The sequence below is a fragment of the Paramisgurnus dabryanus genome, chromosome 5, assembly GCF_030506205.2.
Source record: "Paramisgurnus dabryanus chromosome 5, PD_genome_1.1, whole genome shotgun sequence".
NCBI lineage: Eukaryota > Metazoa > Chordata > Actinopteri > Cypriniformes > Cobitidae > Paramisgurnus > Paramisgurnus dabryanus.
The window spans coordinates 23065051-23082663 of record NC_133341.1 but is presented as its reverse complement, the minus strand read 5'-3'; the positions used below and the strand labels follow the sequence as shown (position 1 = coordinate 23082663).

General features: G+C 36.9%; 1 protein-coding gene across 1 annotated transcript in view; it reads right to left on the bottom strand.

The window, feature by feature from the left end:
* Nucleotides 1–13633, bottom strand: part of rorb (RAR-related orphan receptor B) — a 31385-nt gene extending 17752 nt beyond the window's left edge. Inside the window, exon 1 of the mRNA XM_065250397.2 lies at nucleotides 13420–13633. Within this exon, the coding sequence (XP_065106469.1) occupies nucleotides 13420–13426 (7 nt within the window). The 5' untranslated portion in view covers nucleotides 13427–13633. The remainder of the gene's footprint in view (nucleotides 1–13419) is intronic.
* Nucleotides 13634–17613: the final 3980 nt, after the last annotated feature.

Genomic DNA, 17613 nt, shown 5'->3' with positions numbered 1-17613 from the left:
ATAAAAAGTTGTAAACATAGTAGGTGTCGATGTACGTTCGCTAACTCAGACTTAGTACAATCATAATGTTAGTCTCATTGTAGCGAAATAACTAGCAGTCAGGCTGCAAAAGGACAGACGCCATTTCAACATACAAGGAATTTTTTGTCCTGGTTCGGTTGAAACACATCCCATAATCACAGCCCAATGGAGAGGTATCAGACTTAAATTCGGACTAGAAATGAGTATGACAACGTCAGGCTAACAGATATGTACATTTGTGGTACCAATATGTACCTCTGAGTTACTTCAAAGAACTCTTTAGGTGCAAAGATGTACTTTTTGAAAGGGTACCGCCCCAGTGATGGTGTATATACTGTATCTGACAGCCTTTTGTTCAAGTTAATTGTTACTTTCTGTTTCCTTCAGATTTTTTATGATGTTACTAGGTATTAATTTGATAAGATGATGATGAGATTTGGCAGTAGACTAAATGACAACCTTAAACATCATTTGCAGCATGACTTCAGGTGACTGAACTGATGCGTCAATGTTTTTCATTTTAGCCATTTGAAGTCTTTGTTGTAAATCTCGCCTGTATGCATACGATAAAATGTTGTTTCCTCGTCTGGCAGCTGGCCCAGTGATATTCCAAAACGTTGTTGGGATACGCTAAACAGTGATGCTAATACATTGTGTAGGTGGAAGATTATCTTGAGCATGCACACTTGTGAGCATGTCAACAAATAATGTCTCTTTACAAACGCTCAATGATGCAGCCATACTCAAAATGACATCAAATTGGGCAGTGCAGTTTAACATCTATCCATCACAGAAATTGAAAGGTTGGGGTGAGGGGTTAGTTTTAATTGCAGTTTATCAACATTAGAGGGCATGATGTCCAGATTGACAAGGGCCTAGGGGTAGTGGTTGCATACTTTGAATCAAGAGGGGCAGCCTGTGACAGCATGTGGTGTTCATCCATGTTTTACATCATTTCCTTTAGGGAATGGCTCTTTGATAGAGGCCGTGGGCACTAAACAGCCTTCACTGACAGCAACATTATCATCCTGATTCTCACAACCATCCCATTGAGGATTACTAAAAAAAATAATTAGGACAATTCCATTAGGAATAGAAAAGATATTTCACTTTTTTCAGTTCTTAAGATATATGTATCTTCCACCCTAAATAGCCATATTTAAATAGCACAAAGTTTTTAAGCTTATAAGAGAACCAGACATATACTGTTGAAAAAGCCAAATCTATCTACTACATTAGTCTTAAATTTAGTTCACTGATCAATACCTCAATGAGAAAACAATTAGATGTCTGTCATTTTATAACATATTTATGAAAAATTATTATTTTATAATCGTTTGGTAACACTTTAAAAATTACAATAAAGGTTGTATACGTTAACATTAGGAAATGCATTAGCTAACATGTACTAACAATGAACAATATAGTTTTCCAATGTTTATTATTAATGCAATGGTTCACTAAGATTAAACTAAGATTATTAAATGCTGTAAAACTTTTGTTCATTGTTACTTCAGATTACCAAATGCATTACAAAAAGGTACTTTGTATTTTGTTGCTTGTTTTTTATTAAGCACAATGGCAAGAATTTAAATTCATGGCACAGGTGTTAATTTTGGAATACTTGAATGAGATTTTTTTAAGTGCTTTTAGTTTATTCTTATAGAAAGTTTTATTGGATGCACCCGAGTTGTTGCCGTTACATGTCTGGAGGAAACTTAAAGGGATAGTTCGGCCAAAAATTATATTAAACCCATGATTTACTCAGTTGCATATGTCCATCGTTTTTCAGACAAACACATTTTCGGATATTTTATAAAATGTTTTAGATCTTTCAATTGATTAAATGTAATGTTACGAGGTCCACCCATAGTCCACGACCTTCAAGTCCAAAAAAAGTGCGTCCATCCTTCACAAATTAAATCCAAACGGCTCCAGGATGATAAACAAAGGTCTTCTGAGGGTAATCCGCGCGGTGTTGTTGTAGAAATATCCATATTTAAAACTTTATTAACGAAAATAACTACCTTCCGGTAGCGCCGCCATCTTAGACTCCTCTGTATTCAGGAGAGAGTATTAGCGTAGTGTACGCACTTTTCTTAGTGACGTATGACAAATTCGGAGGGCGGGGGCACAGAGCAGCAGCAGAGTAGCCTCCGTAGGCTGCGTAAGCTCTCATCCTGAATGCGGACGCGACTAAGATGGCGGCACTACCGGAAGGTATTTATTTATTATTATTTATCTGAAAAACGATGGACATATGCAACCCGGACAGCTTGGGGGTGAGTAAATCATGGGTTTAATATCATTTTTGGCCGAACTATCCCTTTAAAGGCGGGGTGCGTGATTTTTGAAAAAACACTTTGGAAAAGGGAGTCAGGCTGACTATCAAAACACACTTGTAGCCAATCAGCAGTAAGGGGCGTGTCTAATAACTGACACTGACTCTAATAACTGGGTTGCGTATGTGTGGGGAAGGTCTATCAAAAGAAGGTCCAAATTCTGTTGGGGTAGCGCCATGTTTGTTTAGGTGATTTCAAATGTAAACATTGGCTTTTGGAGATCATGCACCCCGCCTTTAACTTCCGGTCTCTGATTGTTTAAAGGTCTGGCTAGTGGCTAAACTGAACTCTGGAACAAAAACCCAGTTAAAACTAACAAATGTTTTGGTTTCCTAATGAAGGGTGGAGATGACGTTCATGAATCGCCACTATGTGATGGGAAGTTTAGCAGCCAATCTTATTATATAGTACACATTTTACACAGTAACAATAGTAAAGTTTAGTTAAGTATGATTTGAACTAAGGTAATCTTAGATGTTGTTTATTTTGTTTGTTATCAAAAATAAACTACTAAAAGGACTCTGTTGTTATTGATTCTTTGCGGAGTTTACCGTAAGTTACTTTTGTTCCATGTAAGCTGTTTGTTTATGTTGTTAACCGTCTATAAACCATCTTTTTAGGAGCTGTGGAATAAAGTGAACACTTAGGGCCAGATTTACTAAGCGCTTGCGCCAGCGTAAACCATCATTTTGGCGGTAAATAGCGATGTCGGAATTTACTAAAGACGCGCACACTGTAAAAAAATTCCGTAGAAATTTCAATGTTATTGCAGCTGGGTTGCCGGTAATTTACCGTAGATTTACATTTATGTTATTTACTGGCAAGAGTTTGTTTAAAGTTAAATAAATTTTAAATATTAACAAGTCTTTATCTTCACAGAATAAAACTATACAATAACAGCCTCATGCAAAGCATTCTGGGAATCAGAAATCATCATCAACCTTTTTCTGTTTTTTGCTTCAGATTTTGTTTCCCAGAATGTTTTGCTTGATGCTGTTTTTTTAGTTTTACTCTGTAAAGACAAAGACTTGTAAATGCTTAATGTTCATTTAACTTTGAACAAACTCTTGCCAGTAAATAACATAAATGTAAATCTACGGTAAATTACCGGCAACCCAGCTGCGATTTCTACGGAATTTTTTTACAGTGCAGTGGATCATTAGCGCTGAAAAGGTGTGGTCTAGTTCTTTTTGCGACTGACCTGATTGCATATGCATTTCTAGGAGTTTCCCTTTCAGACGCAAACATTTTGGGAGGAGACTATTTAAATGATTCACGCAACGCGATTTACTAATGTTTGCGCATGTGTTATGTATGGCATTTGCGCGACTATTTAACGCCGAAAAAAAGCATGTCTTAAATCATTTTGCGCTCGAAATGGCTGCAATTGTTGTTGCTAGGAGGAGACATCGCAGAAATCAGAGACTGCATGGTAGAAGGGAGAGGATTTCCAGGATCATTTTACCAGATAAGTTCACGCGTCTCTCTGCCTTTATTTATCGGCCTGTATATCACATGCACCTGCAGGAGCATCATCTCTGCTTATTTGCAACCATGCGCTAATTTGCGCTGCTCTTAGTAGATTGGTTGGTCATTATGGAAATCAGCTGTTGCGCCTGTGTTATTTAAAAAGCGCTTTTTTAGTAAATAACCCGCAGATATCACCACTCCCATCAGCGCATTTTTGGAATTGCGCTCATGCGCTAATTTGCCCTGTTTAGTAAATCTGGCCCATAGAGTTTGCAATGTCTAATTATAATTTTATTCTCATTTTGGCTATATTAATTTGCTGTTTTAAATGAATGATGGCTGGGCCTTATAATCTGTAACCTGTCACATTACATCAGATAACCTCTCTGTTTAGGTGCCCTTGTTTTCTCTATGTCACTTACTGTTGCATTGTGGGTAATAATGATAACCCTCCCACAGCCTGCATCTGTGTCTGAACAGTACAGAAAAATAAAGAGAGACCATCAAACCGTGTGTATGTATGTATGTGCATGCACCGATATGTCAGAGGGCATAGAGTTACTGGAGCTATTTCTTTGGTGTATTTGTTGATGAGGCTGCAGGCATTTCCCCATTGGGCTGTCATCAGCTGTGCCAGACTCAGGCATCATTCATCTGAGTTATGATTGGGTGCTTCACTGATGCTACAGAAGGGGACATGCTGGCACATATCCAACATCTGATCCACAACATATATCTGAATTAAAACTACACGCTCTGCGGATTTATTCCACATTGTAATTGTTTAACAAAAGGTTTTATCAGAAAAACATATTCAACTCGGCAACACTTTACAATAATGTTGTATTTATAAACATCAGTTAATGCATTAACTAACATGAACAAACAATGAACCATATAGTTTTTAGCATGTATTAATTCTTGTTAATGTTAGTTAATTTCAGTTATTCATGTTTAGTTCATGGGGCATTCATTAATGGTAACAGTTACAAGGCTTGATTTTATAAATGTATTGGTTACACTTTATTTTAAGGCGTCACTGTTACATTGTAATTATGTATTTAAGTACTAAGTAATAATCATCAATAACATGTACTTACTGTAGGGTTGGGGTTAGGATTAGGATTAGGGTTTGGTTTAGGATTAGTTGCATGTAATTATGCATAATTAACTATTATTATTACTATAATAATTACATGTAACATGTGTAACAAAGACACCGTAAAATAAAGTGTTACCAATGTATTAGTAAATGCCCAAATTAAAATGAAAAAAGATTAATAAATGCTGTAGAAGCATTGTTAATTGTAAGTTTATGTTAGTTAATCCATTATCTAGGCTTTAAGAAATACACCCCTTTTGTAAAGAGGTTCCCAGCAACTTATTACTGTGCTACAGGCATAATAAAAATGTTTTTAGCATGTTCATTTTTTAATTTTGGTTTAGTTTAGTATCAGTACAGTTGGAAGTACAGTATCAATATAGGTTTACAAGTATTCTTACCCATTACTCTAATAATCAAAACTTTTATATGAACAAGGCATCTTACCATAAACCGTATATAAACCACACAGAGATCTCATCTCACCAACATTGAGTCAGGGAGAGATTTCATGGAAACACAAAAAAGTCCTGAATCCAAAGGAAATGTGGTAAAATTAGATTTTGCACTAAAGTTTTCCTGAGATGTTCCCTGACAGGAGCCTGTTTGAAAATCAATCACATAAAATAATATACCGATATACATTTTCTGTTTTCTGTTTAGAAATTCAAAAATAAAACAAAGGAAAGGAAAAGAAAAGAAGCTCTCATGGTCAAACCCTCTATATTGTTGGGTATAATGAAACCTCAATATGTTTTTAAGACACATCGGGACTAAACAGTGACCTGTATTATCTAAGAGGTTGTTTACACTTGGCATTAACATGCGTTTTCGTCGATCGGATCACAAGTGGACGACGTGTGCCAGGTGTAAACGGTGTTCAAAACGTTTTGAGCTCGTCCACTTTCGACCACTTTCAACCACATTCAGAGGTAGTCGAAACCACTTTCGATCGGATCGCTTTGGAGTTGCGGAACGCATATGTGGTTGAATGTGTTCGAACAGCCACACGCGACCGCCTTCTCTCCGCCCATTTATCTAATCTGAGGTATTAAACACAAGTTTTACGTCTTTTTTTGACTTCTGGCGTAAACATACGATAAACAGCGCTATTTTTAGCCTTTCATTGATACGACTAAAGTGGCTCATCTCCGTAGTTTCGTTTTGAAAGCGTGTGAAAGTTGCGCGATCCTATTTCATCAATTACGCGAATTCAGAGAAAGCTCCAACATATAAACGTACAAAACACTATGCAGCATGTATACTTGCTAAACAAGCAGTGGACTCCGACATAATATTAGTTTGCGTCCATATAAACTCATAATTACTCCCGCTCGGGTTTGAATGACAGCAGAGAGACTCGCCCACCGTCTCACAGACCACCCTCTCACAGTATTCAGGACAGATGCGGTCGAAAGTGGACAAAAGAGACATATTTAAATACCAGGTGTAAACGTAATGTGTCTCTCTCGTCCACTTGTGATCCGATCGATGTAAACGCATATTAATGCCAGGTGTAAACAGCCTCTAAAAGCCATTCAGTGAAGATAAACTTCCTCTTCAGAAAACAAAAGAACTTGTGGCCCTTTTGAGTCACAGTTACACCATTAGTGTGACCTTCACAACCTGCCAGACCTCAACCAACAGAACCTCATTGACCTCATCAACCTTTGAACTTTCCTTTATGACACTGTGAGTCTGAGTGTATGTGTGTGTGCGCGCAGGATTGAACAAGTGTTTCACTCAAACAAGTAATTAGCAAAGACATGAAAAACACATGACACAAAACACAATTCTAAAAAACATCTTGTTAGATGCTGATTGTGATAAGCAGGTTGTTTCTAGTTGAGAAAGTCTGCACATACTGTACAACACAGTGATAAAGGGCAAGGTCTGGCACTGTGACCCAATGGGCTTCTGTATGTGACTTTGTGTGTGTAAACTGTTAAAGTGGGTTAGTAAGTCACTCAGCCTAAGGGTAGCATAGCCGTGTGTCATATCTGGGTGTTTGGACAGTGTCCTCTCTCACACTTTTTTATCCGAATTACATAATTCCAATTACATAATTCCAATTCCAATGTGTTTGTTGTGATCAGCCCCAATGTGGCATTCACACCAGACACAGAAGAGGCGGCAAGCGCAAGTGATATACATGTTAAGTCAATGCAAAGATGTGAATAGGCATCCTGCTGCGCAATACAGTGCGGAAGGCGCGTTTCGTGCAAATTGAGCGTTGCCACATGAGTTGAAACATTGGAACTTTGGCGGATATTCGCGCAGCGTTAACCAATCAAGAGCTAGTAGTAGTGACATGATTACGGGAAGTGAGTGAAGACGTAGAAGCCCCTCCCATGACACGAATTTCCACGTGAATGTGTCGAATTACTAGAATTTTTATGCGTGAATGAATCGAGTAAACTCAAAATGTTTAAGCGTCCAACTACGCGCAAACAGTGCGTTTTTGTTGCTTCTACTGCGGCTGATGTGAACACACAGTAAGTGTGTCTTGTCCTACATGTTTTCTTTTGTAAATTAATGTAGCTTTAAATGAATTCTGCAAAAAAAAAAAAAAAAACGGTATTTCTGGATGCCCTGATGGTGGGATTATGCCAATGCTGTAACCACATGTTGAATATTGGGGGGACCAAAACATTTAGAGCTATATGCATGTATCTTAAAAATATCAAAGTTTCTGATTATTGAGAGAGCAGTGGCTGCTTCCCCCTTTAATGTCTCTTGCAGTTATGTCCCTGGATTAAGCAGATTTAAAGCAAAGGTATTTGATGAAGGTATAATATGTGGTGAGAGCTTTCGGTTAATATTATTAACTATTGTTCAGATGTTGTTTAGACTATTTTCTTAGGCATCTCATCTTAACCCTCTGTTGCTAATTCCCAAACTGCCTTACCACCTCAGGTGTGCATTATTTTAGAATAATTCAATGGCTCATTGTCAATTATTCCTTACCTACCCAATACCTAAAAGATGGGACTTTGAGATCCAATTTACAAAATCACTGCTATATAAAACAAGCATAGAATTGCACTTTCCATTTCCTTTTAAATAAAACAATCATAACAATATTCAATAAAACAATTAAATAAAATAATACGGTTTGAGTGATCTCTATCAAGTTACTCTGATACTGATTATTGTTTTTATTTACATATTTACAAATGAAATATTTTCTAACGTACTGAATGTTATAAAAATGTCTTGTGCTATCAGCAGCTAAATAATAAAATCTAATATTCACCAAAATGCCTCTATTCTCTAAATATTGGTATGTGGATGTGTGCGTATGTGTTCCGTATGCCTCTTTAAAGCTTTCCTCTTAGGACGAGATGGTAATAGCTCGCCTTAGGCCACAATTTAATTCAATGTAACGAGGTCCTTCCCCAAAGTGGCCCCAGGGGCCCCTCTCTGAAAGACGCAAATTGATCACAAAGACAATCTAAGGCCTCTCTTCACCTGAGAGCTCAGACTCTCTCTCTCTCTCTTTCTTACTCATCTCTCTGTCTCCCTTGATCGCTCCATCTCTGTATCCTTATCTGTCTTAAGCATTCTCTAACATCACTCCAGCTCTTCGTCTACGTCACTTCAAGAGCCTCTTTTTTTAAAGCTTACACAAACAATTATTCTGTTGTATACTCTTTAAACAGTTCTTAATGTTTTTTTCTTAAAGCGCATTTAATTATATTAGTTTGATTTGGAGTTTTCTGTGTAAGAGTTGTTCTTTTAAACAGACAAGAGTTCAGGAGGACTGTGATGGTGCAATAGACACATGGTAAAGATATTTCTCTTTATACTGTATGTAGTTTTCTGTGCAATCCACCATGGATGTGCCCATCTGGACATGTGTCAAATATGTCCAGTTTTCCCATGCAACTAAGAGTAAATGTCTAAGGACATAAACTCATATAGTGTACCACAGAAAAAAGAGAGCTCTATTCTAGATCCGATTTCTGTGTTACATAACATGTGTTTTAGTTTTCTCTCTAAAGCGTAAGAGTAAAGTTCTCTATGTATCTCTCTCTCTTTGCCTGAGGTGAAACAGTAGACCTTTCCACAGAAACACATTTTATCTGCTGAAAAGAGTTAAAACAATGTTTAGGGAGCATGTACAGCTTTCACAAATGCATGACTGAATGTAAGATATTTTCCAAAGACAATGTTGCATAAATCTTACCAGACCCCTTTCTACATCAAACGCCCAGGTGTCACTATCCACAACACACATTATTGAATGAATGAACACTGAGCGAAGGCAATACCAGTTCAAGAGAACTAATAAAACCAACAAACATCAAAACAGAGAAATTATGCAGAAATGCCAGTGATGCAATACCGCGGGGAGGGGGGTGCAAACACTAAACACTAAAGCACATGTTAAGCCTTATATTGCTATCTCTCCCAGAGATCTTCTCTTTTGGATACTGAAGTGTCCTAATGAATCAAGGTGTCGATGAACGGATGACACAAGTCTACATGTTTTCAATCAATAGATTCAATTCTAGATTAATTTTTTTACTTCATAGTAAAGTTTGACCATATTTGACCCAATGGGTTGAAACAACCCAGCATTTTTTTAGAGCATCCAATGCTTAATAGAAACACTATGGGGATAAAATGACACTATGACAGTCAAGAGAAATAATGCAGACACACTTTCTAGTTAGTCATACTGTAGGATTAAAAACTTTTCCTTATTTGAGTGTATATTATTCAGTACTGTAGAATAAGAGCATGTTGCATTCGGAACGAATATATTAAAACGTTTATTCAGAAGTTTAAACGTACCATGAAAAGCAGTATGCGGCATACAGAAAGGATTAGGTTTGTGCTGGCTGCGCAACTGCAGTTTCTTTCTCACTTTAGGGGATTACATCTCCTGCTTTTCTTTGCGTAATCTTTCTCAGGTTACGTAAGTACAAGCTGTTAGTCAGCAGAACAGTGAAAAAACTAACAGCTACAGTAAACAATTGAACATGTGATATACAGATACAATCTTCAGTCTTTTACACAGAACTGCAGTGAAATTCACAGCAATCACAACAATGTGGTGAAATACTACAGTACACCAGAAACCATCGCCTGTACTGTATTTTTGCAGTCTGAAATATTGTCTGCTTTTGTGGAAACCCCATTTCTGGGGTGCTGGACTTTATGAGGTATGAAATGAAAAACATCAACAACGGCTTAGCCATTTATCCAACTACAGGGAAGATTCAATAACTGAAAGTACTGTACACTAGTTTTATAGTTTAAAAGAGAGGTTTTTAATGTTTCTGCATAAAAATGTAATTGTGTTTTTATTATACAGAACACAAAGCACAAACAAAAAGCAGCACATTTATAGATATAGAAGTTTAACTTAGTTATTGTTGGCCAACTGCCTGATTAAAAATTTGGAGAAGTTTGTAATGCAACCTGTAGTGTAATGTGCTCAATGCTGTGATCTCACTCCTAACTGCAATCGAAAACATATGCACAATGCACACACACATGCACCCACTACTGTCCCTGATAAAACTATGCTTCAGTAAAGACAGGTCCGGAGATATATGGGACAAAAGCTTTACTGTTGGGATCTTGAACTGTAAACAGCTCATGGTCAAGCAGGCCATGCATATTGATCCAACTATCGGCAAGCTAAGCCACGCAACGTCAAGCAGATCGATAGAGAGAGGGCTTCTCCCTCTGTAAGCCAATGTGATGCTAAAAGCTATTGGCATTGGGAGTTCATGCGTAACTTAGTCTCTTTTTGTGTCTGCGGCTCAGAGTTTCATGCGGCATGGATTGAGATGAGCCTGGACCAAACAACAAGGCAATACAACTCAATCAAAAAAATAACAGGCTGATATGGAGTAAACACAGACCAGATATGTTTCTTTGCAAACAAAATAAAAACGAAGGGGGAGTGAAGATTTAAAACAATCAAGATGTATGGTGTGTGTGTCCGTGCCAACACAGTTTGAATGTGATCTGCGTGTGATAGAGTTGTGGGAAAACTAACACCAGCCCTGAAGCAACACTACACAATGAAAAAGAGAATACATGGTTTGAAATGGATAAAGAACTAGAGTTACTAGGAACCATAATCCACCAGATACATGTATTGGAGCACATTGCAAGTCCTTATCTGATCAATGAGCCAACCTCAATGTGTGGATCAACAGAACACATCTTTGGGTAAATTATTAACAAAAACACTTAACAAACAAACAAGTCCATTAGTAATGTAGGCTTTCAGTGAGCATTTTCAGCGTACAGTAACTAAAGTTTGTCAGTGTGATTATACAAAATTAGTGATTGATAAATAATGATAAAAAAACAATTTAGTAGGCTATAAAGAAAATAAACCATAGATGTAAAACATTATTTTAATACTCTATTCTTTACACTCTTTGATTGTAATTGTCATCTGCTTATAGGTAGAAACAAACATTTAAATCTGTACCCTACCAATGGCAGAAATGATTGGTAAATGCATAAATAAACATAATAACTAGATGACCATCAACATTTTAATTTTACACTATGTAAATAAATTAACAGTAAAATATTTTTTTTTATTAAATGTTACTCTCTTTCTATAAAGCAACACAACATTTACGGTAAAAAAAATGAAACTTTCTGACTGAGTCATCCCATCTCTAATTTAAAAGGATAAAGATCTGTTACGCATTTCTGACAGTGTCCGACGACATGAAAAATACAAAATACTGTTTATACGAGATTATTTTCATTTCTATACCCAATTACCTGATGACAAAGTAGTTTAATAGTAAAACTTAAGTCTCGCGGTTGGCTGATGTCAGATCGGCTCCGGGTCCGGTAAGGGGCCTCATATAGAGTATAGTGATGTAATGTTTTCTGACACGATCCTTTGGGCCATACAATGAGCAGTAGAGAGATGCTCTGGGGCCGTGGATAGGTTGTGTCACAGAGACGAAAGGGAGTTTTTGGCCTTTCCCATGGCAAGCGCACTTTACAGAGCGCATCCAAAAGTTTGTCTGGGCAGAAGAAGGAGGAATACCAAGTAGCAAACATAATGTTTTCTTATTTTTTTAAACTCCAGAATCAAAATGTCGAGAAAGTTACTCGTTGGCTTATTTGTAGGCTCTATTTGGTCAGATATTTCTGGACGAATCGCTCAGTTGTTTTTCTCACATTTGTGAGTCGCTTTGGATACAAGCGTCCGCTAATGCCTAAAATGCAAATTTAAATTTAAGTAGCCTAGATGCAAAGAAAACGAATAAATAAAACAAATAAATTAATCATAGGATTAGGATAGAATAGGCAACTGTTTTGCGATTTCTATTCTAAATTAGGTTAAAGTTCAACATCTGTGCGTACGTTTTCCGAAATATCTGAATATTTATTCGATGTATAATAATGAAGTCCTGGCATTGACACTTTAGAAAAAATCCCTAATTAATTTAATAACCTTTTAACTGTAATTTAAAATAAGAAACAACTTTTTATTATCTACATTTGTAGGCTATAATCCTGTTGTTATAACAAATTATGCAGGGACGCCCATATAGTTTGAAACCATTAAATTGCGTGTCTATAAATAGACTTGGAAGTTGCGTTAATTTTAAATGTAATATTACAACCTGCCTCAATTTCCACTGTAGGCTATATTCTCACTGTTTCCTTTTTACAGCACTTTCCTCTTCAAATTCAAACACTTCAAGTTATTAAATACTACATGCTCTTAAAACTGTTTTTTTATTGATTGCAGCAGGTAACTGTACGCATGACACAGCGCGTGGAGTTGGGAAAGCACGCCTTGAACCCGGGTCGCGTGGACATCGGTGCTGCACTTCGATGTTTTCAGCGCGTAGCGGCGCCTGACTGACGGAAATGGGTCAGTAGAACGCGTGACACAAACTCGCGTTACCCATGCCGCGGAGGTCTGACTTAAAATATCACCGACATCACTTCCCAAAACCACACAGTTAAGTTTTGATAAAACTGTACTCTTTCCCAACCTATAAAGCTTTCTGTGCAAAAATCTACTAGGCTACAGTCCAAAGGGGCTGCCATATGTAAATAAAACTCACAAAACTGCTTGCACAAACGCAAATACGTAATTGAACATTTGCATCTTAAACTCGGCACATAAACACAACTGCACACTTTAGAGAAGTTGGAGCTGAGTTTTTGTCTCACTAAGCAAAACAACAGACTGTTGAAGGCGCGTGGACTGCATAAACACGAGAATGAGATTCATACACCTGCACTTATAGCAGAACCCTGAGTAGCCTATAACATGCAATGTCAATTTGTCAATATGTTCCTATATATGTTTTAGCCTACACGTGGATACCCCCAAAACCCCATTAACATAACCAGTATGAATTAATGTAAAGGACAGCACCAAGATGAAAAGACTATGCGGACAGGACATTTAAATGAGAATACGATTACATTACAAAGATTCACATGAGCTGTCAGAAACCCTTGCGTTCCTACCTCGCATAGTGGTGGCGCCTTGCTCACGTCAGTCATGAAGAAACAAACATAAACCAGAGTAAAAACAACAAGATCCTGCGTGAAGTTTTCGCCTCGTCTCGTCAACGACAAAGTGCGAGACTGCAGTGCAAAAGCATTCCAGAGGCGCGCGTGAAGCGGTCGAGAACGAGCGGTAGGGCCAGCATGCGCGTTTTCACATGGCATCTGCGAGCGCGTTTACCCAGCGGAGGTTTTCAGCGGAGGAGAGCGCACGGCAGGCGCGCGCAAGCTCGGATTGGACTGACACTTTTTGCTCCGCCCACTTTCTAGCGTCTTCAGTTATTAAGTTGTTTAAAGCGGATAGTCCGACACTTTATCCAGACGAGATGCGAGACCGATTGTGGCTCTGATTACGGACTGCACACATCGCCTGCATGAAATGACTTACTTTCACAAGTGAAGTATCTACAAACAACTACATTTTCTCTATTAAAATTGCTTTTATTTCTGGAGTAAATAATAATCATTTATAAATCATTTATTTTCTAGAGATACATTGTGAGAGAGTGTGGAGAGATTGTGTTGTGCAGCATGAACACAGGCTACATAAGTGACAAACAGAGAAAACAAAATGAGAAGAGTTTTGCATTACAGTGTTTAAGAAGAACATCCTTTTTCTCTTTTAAAAAACTTTAGGCTACTTTGTACTCTCCTGTCCTCTCAAATACACAGGTGCACAGGTCATGGGTTTAATACCCAGGGAACACCCATACTGATAAAAGGTACATTCAATTCACTGTAAGTCACTTAAAAAAAGCATAAGCCAAAAACATAAATGTATGTTCAAAAGCTGCTAGTTTTATCTGGGTGTGCAACATAGCCCTGAAATGCCATCAAATCAGGTGACAAATTAGAAAACAGAATCAGCTTTTTTGTACATTGCTTACATTTTAAAGTCTTGATTTTAAGGTCTAATATATGGTCTTGTTTTTACATGCATTAAGATTTATTTTTCGTTTATTATTAGTTTACAATGTTAGAAGAAAAAAAGTTTTAATAAAGTAGAGGTCATATTAAATTTATACAGCAAATAGCTTATAATGTCTGAAATTGCTTACTGTCTGTGTGTGTAGGGTGGGGGGGGGTGGAGACAGTGCCATCAAGGCAAAGCAAAGACTAACTGCCCACAGCAACTCACCACTGACCTACATTTCCCTTTTCCCTTTTCTGTTTTCCATTTCCCCTCTATGGACAAACTCATAATTGTGATGTAATGACAAGAAGCAAGGATGACAATAAAGCCGACCGCTCCATTGGAGATTGTAAGGTATTGTCCAGGAGTGACAGCACTGTTGTTGAACAAAAAGCTTTTTTGTGGCTATTCAGGAAAGGGCTGAATGTTGAAAAACACATGTAACCTGTGAAGTGGAATAGATAGGTCATAGTGCACTCAACGTTTATGAAATTTACATGCAGCGTACATTCGACAAAGGCCATAATAATGTCATGTAATGTAAGAATTAAGTCATTCTAACAAACGCTTTGACAAATATGTGCCATAATTTTATGTGTCATATCAGTAATAAATTAATAATCCAAATGTGGATTGTGGTGTCTTAAATCTGCTCAAGTGAAAAACATGTTTGCAGATTCTTAAGAAACAGTAGCGCTATACTAATGCAATTCTCCTCCTGTCTACTCGCTTTTCTTCCCTTTTCCCTCTTTTAATTCCAGTGTTGTTTTTTTTTTGGAATACATTGCTGTCAAACTGAATTGCCCAGGAATGTCTAAATTGTGATGTTATTTCTCATAAGTGCACAGTACTCCTCACAAATGATATTTTGGATGGGCCACCTCATCATTAGTCATTATTTTTTTAAATTTGACTGGGGTTTACAAACAGAATCATTAGTTGATACACATTCCGGGTTTTAAGGTTAAAGCATATTTATGCAACTCATTTTGTCCTTGAATCATCCATCAAGAAGTTAACTTAAATATAATTGGATAAGTTTTCATTGAAAATAAAAATTAGGGCACTACATCTCAAAGGGGTTCCCCTTAACTCTCAAATGACATATGCCTTTATATCGTACTCTGGAAACAAGCAGGTGTCTTTACAGAAGAAAACAGTAAGAAGCAGAATTAAAATCACAGGCTGAAATATCATAGTGGATTTTTTGAGTTTATGAGTATTTGTGTCAAGTTTTTCAATTTATTTCTATCACTCTTCAACACGATATTTAGGTATGTAGATCAGAGTTCACCAGATAATTGTCTCCCCATTCAGATCTACATGTCAAATGTCAACATGATGAAGATCCTTGCTGTGGTAATGAGTTGAGAGAATGACATTGGCTTTCAGAGAGCGAGAGAGACAGAGGGGAAAAATACACTTGAGAAATTTACAGAAAGATACCACAAGTGACAGAGGCAATTTTCTGGGAAAAAATTACTTCATCATAATTTCAATCCCAAAAAGAATTGGAAAGAAAGCCCTAAAGGAGCCGAGTCGTGTCACCTTGAAAAATGGCAGTGGGAAAGATCACTGTACTTTTCTACACACACGCACCTGCACAATATCTTACACATACATGCAAAACAAATGAAATCTGTTCTTTTAAAATAATCAAGGGTTTTATTATCTAGTTTTTGTACCACACTTTAACAAGAATGCATTAATTTCTTTGATAGTACATTACATGTATTTTTCTATAAATCATGACATTGTAAACATTGACAACTCTCCAATTGAATGTGAGGATATATTTTAATCCAATTAGATAAGTATTGCACACTAATAAATGATCAGATGTACTATAAAGAATCTCTCAGCTGGTGACCCCAAAAAAGCCAAAGGGACTGAGTTATAATTTTATTGCGAAACTAATAAAGTTGGAGCTCATCTCATCTGTATCAGCAAGTAATAAGTAGATTTCTCATCAAGCTCTTAATAAGACCAAAAATTGTAACTGCTTTCCATCAACACAGTACAGAAGCCTGCCAATCAGTTGATATTAATTGGATTTTTTCCCAATCCAAAGCTATTAAGATATTAAATCTAATGTTTCACTGAACGTGTAGGATTTTTGTATGACACATTAAAATATCCTCATATGCCTTGAGGCAAACTCTCAAAATAATTTTCCTGCTGATTTAGTTTTCAGAGCTTAATAAATGTTGATGTGAAATATTAAAAGAGTTTTTTGTAGACTTTTAAGACCTTTTAAAGGGGTCATATAACGAGATTTTTTAAAAATGTAAAATAAGTCTTTGGCGTTGCCAGAGTGCACATGTAAAGATTTATCTCAAAATACCCCACAGATAATTAATTGTAGTATGTTAAAATTCCCATTGTGTACGTGTAAGCAAAAATGTGGCGTTTTTGGGTGTGTCCTTTAAATTGCAAATGAGCTGATGAAATGCAAACAATGATGGTAGTTTGTTGCAATTGAAACTCAATTGTGCTGAAAAATAATTTTTTCTCTCTCTCTTTCTCTCTGCACTAAATGGCAGTGCTGTGGTTGGATAGTGCCGAATAAGGGGGTACCGTACCTCACAAAACAGGCGCAATCTAAACAAACTAATTTTCAAATGCTTGCAAAGAATGGCTTACCAAATTAAAGTTACTGGGTTGATCGTTTTCACATTTTCTAAGTTAATAGAAGTACTGGGGATCCAAACATGGAAAAATGAGACTGTCCTCCAAAAAATGTACGACGTAAAGTGATGTATTAAGGCATGAGTGTCCTCTAGCAGCAGTAGCTTATAAATATAACCTGTTGTTACGTTTTAAGTTTTTTGCCTTATACATCAGATTAGACATTTAATTTTATGAATTTGTAAATGTAGAAACAGTTTCATAAACATTTATGGTTTTAAAGATATTTTGGAGCATCTAACCTCACACTAACTTTCCGAAAAACCTTACCCTAAACCCAACCACTTCTTAACCATATAAAACACAACACGCAAGTAAAAGTTACAATTAGGTATTTATTGCATTAAGCAGTATAAAAGTATTACAAACAAACCACTCGCGTTGCAAACCTTGCAAAACTGAAGTCATATGATTACTTTATATGAAGAAATCTGTGATCAAAACGCACAGTCAGATCTCATTCAAACATAAACCAGCACGACGTAGTCGGTCATAAGAGCCAATAGCGCTTCACATTCTTAGCTGACGTAATGATGCGATTGGTCACGAGACAC